This window comes from Colias philodice, chromosome 12 (genome assembly GCF_061535455.1).
Source record: "Colias philodice isolate Cphi_HAF_F1 chromosome 12, ilColPhil1 Martin Lab GWU primary, whole genome shotgun sequence".
NCBI classification, from domain to species: Eukaryota; Metazoa; Arthropoda; class Insecta; order Lepidoptera; family Pieridae; genus Colias; species Colias philodice.
This window is the reverse complement of record NC_143097.1, coordinates 398,117-403,020: the sequence shown is the minus strand read 5'-3', so window position 1 is coordinate 403,020 and position 4,904 is coordinate 398,117. Positions and strand designations below refer to the sequence as shown.

Sequence of the window (4,904 nt, the reverse complement as noted above, 5' to 3'; positions counted from 1 at the left end):
AGCGTATGGAAAACTATAACCTCCTTTGAGCTTAGTATACCAAAAGTGGGACACCCTGTATAAATTGCTGAAACGATTTTTACAAAACTTCTACAACATGAACTTAATATATTGAACAAATAAGAGGTACGTAATTTCTATTTTAAAAATAAAGGAGCCAGTTTTCCAGGTCCTTCAGTGCCGATAAAAATAGTAAGTAACAGAAATTAACCAAAGGATTTCAATTTTTAAAACATATTTCAGAGATGTATTTACTAATAATATACATATAACAAAAAAAAATGCAATTAAGAATTAACTCTTAAAATATGAAATCGCATCTCAAAAACATCGTATGAATTGGATAGATTAATCATATCACTTTTGCACGAATACGTAGATGGAATTTTCATTAAAGATATTTTTTCTAATAACAGGAGATCGAACCCGAGACTTATTGGTATAAATGTAAAAGGCTTACTTCTTTAATTAAACCTTATTATTAAATAACTAAGTTGATAAGGAAAAACATAATATTATTAATGTGTATTAAATAATACCTAAAGCATGACTCTCCTTTAAAGGTCCTTATAGATGTAGGTGTACCTATTTCTCGAGATCGCAGGAACAGGTTTCATCTCAGAGCTTTATAGTCACATTTTTCCTCAAACAAAAACATCTTATTTTCGCTTAGTATCACTTGATAGAAACGACTCTACTTACCTATTTACAGAAGGATTAAAACAAAAGAATTTCTTTTAAATTCAGTGAAAATATGTGAATTTAACAAATACTTTATTAATTTTCTTCAGTTTAAAGACATTTATATAATAAACAACCTTTGTTTTAGGAAAATCATCTAAAGTCTAGGTGATTCTAAATTAGTAATTTTGACAAATATATTAAATTGATATAAAAAAGGTATCCTAAATGTGTTGATTACGAGAAATAGAGTGAAAATGACTGTTAATAAAATGATGTTGTTTTATTGGTTAGCAAGCAGTGTGTTTGTTATAGTCGGAGCAGATGACACAAGTAATGTCACGACAGAATGTGGAGGTAAAACCTAAGCTACATAATGTAACATACATTAATTATTTAATTAATATTATTACTATTGTGAAAGTAACTCTGTCTCTTCTACACGCTTCTACCATTGAACCGATTTGGATGAATCCATCCATGAAAATGAATGGACATAGGATAGGTTTTCTCCCGGTAATACCAAGGGAACTATACCTACCGGTTTTTCTTTGACTTGAAAAACATTACATTACATATACATTCGATAAATAATGCTGAACAAAAAATATTACACAAATAGATTTAAGTACGCTGTAAATTTTAATTAATTATGAGACAATTAAATCACAAACCTGGGCGTCATAGAATTTAGTACATAATTTCTACATTTATTCCTATGAATTAATTAAACGACGTGAGATTAAGTTTTCCTGAACGATTATGAATAAGCTAAATATAACATATTATAATAATAACAAAAAGTTGTATGAAAAAAACACTTAAAATTTTACGTTCTTAGCTTCTACGGATCTCAACAACAGTCAGTTAATAGACGCCCCGAAGCTTCTCCTTGCTCAGAGAAATGGTGTAGTTCTTGTGGATGGAGACATCTTTGAGAATATAACTTTCGCCACCACCGCCGCTGGGGTCGACTACCATTATCGAAACAATCTGTTATTCTGGTCCGATGATTATTATACTTATAAGGTAGGTACGAGAACATTAAGATAAGGTATTGAAGTGAAACTTCTTTAGTAGTGTAGGCCACAGAACACTATACTCTCTACCGAGAGGTTTAGGCTAAAATTGCAAGGTCGCGTCATAGCAATACCGTGTCGTCATGGAGTAAGGCGACGATTTTGGTCATTTTGATCTTGCCAAAAAAGTTTCACTTCTGACACGTGTGCTAGTCGGCACACACTCTTTTTTAATACCTACATGATTACATTTTACTCGTACTATACAATACTAATAATTTGTTTGTTTGTTTGAACGCGCTTATTCAGGAAATACTGAACCGATAACAAAAAATATTTTACCGTTGGATACGCAGGTACATGATCCCCGGGTGGAGTCTCTCATTTCTATGTATTTTAAGCAAGTCTTCATACCATTTCATTTAATAATAAATGCATTATTAATATATCAAATAAATAATAATTTTTACATCGACAATTTCTTTAAATAATTTACTTAAGTACATATTTAATATTTATAAAGTCACACGCAATTGAAAAAGTGCAAAAACCCAAAAAAAAAATCTTTTATTTAAAGGTATACGTTCAGCTATTAAACGAGTCGACAATCATCAGAAACCTAACAGTTTCTGGCGGGTGGGGGCCAGTCGCCCTTGCGGTGGACTGGGTTGGAGACAAATTATATGTTGTTGACCAGCTCGGAAATAAGGTTCATGTCTTTGAGTTAGATGGAAGCTGGCAGAACGTTGTCTTGGACACTAACCTGACGAATCCTACCGATATCGCCTTGGATCCACTACGAGGGCTAATGTTTGTGGCGGATGATAAAAAGGTAAACTAATTCAATAAATAAAATAACAAAATGTAGGAAATCGATTTTATTTATTTACATCGATCTAAGGGCGTTTGTTTCTTTCGGATCTTAGAAATTATATGCAACAAACTATGTAGTAGTTAAAGCCGTTCGCGTTAGAAAATGTATATTACAACGCCGCTTCTACGTCAGTTTATAAATCTATTATAAGTTTCGGATTGGTTAGACAATCTTAGGTATTATTTTCACACTACGACCTGAAGTAATTTTTAGAAGTATAACAAATATTCACTTAAAAAAATTCATGTATTTCAGATCATTCGAGCAAATATGGATGGTACTGATTTGAAAACAATAGTTTCAGAATATAGTGCAGGCTATATCTCGATGGCAGGCTACCATTTGTTTGGTGTCGCCGTAGACACGCAGAAGAAAAGGCTGTATTACTGTATTGCAGCACTAGATTTTATTGAAAGCGTCGATTACAATGGCGAGAATAAACTCCCAATTGTCAAAGTCGAACCTAATTTATATTATCCAGTTAGATTAGCCACTTTTAAAAATAAAGTATTCTGGTCTGATAGTCTCAATCAAACGATTTTTTCAGTAGATGAATACCAAGGATCTTCCAGTATACGAAATGTTTATAAAACAGATGCCAATAAAGAATACAGACAACCTAAAAGTTTAGCAATTTTGCATCCCCTTAAACAAAACTCAGTCGACAATCCATGTGGAAATGATAATGGTGGGTGCTCACAAATGTGCATCGTAACTAGTTTGCCCAGCGAGGAAATAAGTTTTAGCTGCGTTTGTCACGCGGGCTATATCTTAAATAATGACTTAAAAACGTGCATACCAGCGAAAGAATTTCTCGTATACACTCGTAAGACAATTGTTCAGGGTAAAGTTATCGATCCATCAATCACGGACACACATGACAGTCTGTATGTAGATGTTTCCGATAACACCAGATTTGTTGGACTCGACTTTGATTCGCGGAATGGTCAGATCTATTATTCAGATATTATCGATGAAGTTCTGTACAGCATAAATAAAAATGGGACGGACAAGGAAAAGGTATCAGACCTACAAAATGTGGGAGAAGGGTTGGCTTTTGACTGGATGTCGCAGAACTTATACTACACTACTGCATATAATGGGTCTGTGAATGTTTTGTGTACTCAAAACGGAGCACATAAGAGCAATCTTATAACTGGTCTAGCCAAACCTAGAGCGATAGTAGTTTACCCAAGAAAAGGTTTAATTTTCGTGTCTGATTGGGGCCCGGATAGGGCAAAAGTTATTAGAGCAAATTCAGATGGCGGTGGCATGTTTATATTCAAAAATATAAAATTTGTGTGGCCGAACGGTCTATCTATAGATTTCGAAGAGGATAGGTTATACTGGGCCGATGGAGAATTAAAACACATCCAACACTCCACATTAGACGGAAAGGATGTGAAAACTATAAATTCTGATTACATAAAGCATCCTTTTTCAATTGTAGTGCACAAGCAATACCTTTATTTTACCGATTGGAAACAGAATGCTATTATCCGATTGCATAAACTCAATGGTAAAGAAGAGGATATAATAAGTAAAGTTCCAAGCAAAGATAGGTCTTATGGCATTAAATATTACAGTGAAGATGCTCAGCGAATGGTTTCAAACCATCCGTGTTATGGTAACAATAACAAATGTCAAAAATTATGTTTTGCGATCGAAAATAATAATACTCGAGAGTTGTTTGCGAGATGTGCGTGTCCGGACAAAGAAGTACTTGATATAGATGGCTACAGATGTGTGTCGGAGGATTTAGAACAAGCAATTAGCAAATAAGTGATGCCTGTGTGAATAAATGACATTTTCTATAATTTGTTTCTTATAAGAGATAGGATAATATTTCACGTGCGTCTTGTTTCAAAGCATACATAACTACTTATTTATATTGACACAGTTAATTTAAGATACACAATTTATTCGTTACACAAAAAACTATTTACCGTTTGTATGGTTTATGCTGATGGAAATTATCTGCAATGTTGATGTCTGTCGTATTAAATTATTAAATTTATTGTTTAGGAAATGAGAATGAACTGAAATAGCGATGTTGACATAAAGAATGTACCTACTATTTTTCATTTTAAAAGTAGTTAAGAAGAATATAACAAGGTTTAAGTGTTGTTTATTTGAATACTTGTAACTTTGAACTTACCTAATGTTAATATTGTGGTGATGGCTTAATATTATTAATAAATTATGTATGGAATTCATAATTAGTTTTATTTTAACACCTTACAATTATAATTATTCAACAATAATATCACTTTGGTATTTATTTCATTTGTGCAGTTATTTGAAGGAAATCGAGAAATAAAACACATAAA

The 4,904-nt window shown here is 32.7% G+C and overlaps 1 protein-coding gene across 1 annotated transcript; it reads left to right on the top strand.

Annotated features, from left to right (window-relative positions):
* The first annotated feature begins 657 nt into the window (after positions 1-657).
* On the top strand, positions 658-4,770 carry LOC149483714 (low-density lipoprotein receptor-related protein 5-like). The gene is made up of 4 exons (XM_089701267.1): positions 658-1,038; positions 1,523-1,710; positions 2,278-2,532; positions 2,830-4,770. The coding sequence occupies exons 1-4, from the start codon at positions 939-941 to the stop codon at positions 4,354-4,356; spliced, it is 2,070 nt and encodes a 689-aa protein (XP_089557393.1). The 5' UTR covers positions 658-938; the 3' UTR covers positions 4,357-4,770.
* The last annotated feature ends 134 nt before the right edge of the window (positions 4,771-4,904 follow it).

Excerpts from the sequence above, each read along its gene's own strand:
- LOC149483714 (XM_089701267.1), top strand. The coding sequence starts at position 939 with ATGACTGTTAATAAAATGATGTTGTTTTATTGGTTAGCAAGCAGTGTG. Across the intron at positions 1,711-2,277 it reads ATGATTATTATACTTATAAG|GTATACGTTCAGCTATTAAA; the intron begins GTAGGTACGAGA and ends TTTTATTTAAAG. Across the intron at positions 2,533-2,829 it reads TTGTGGCGGATGATAAAAAG|ATCATTCGAGCAAATATGGA; the intron begins GTAAACTAATTC and ends CATGTATTTCAG.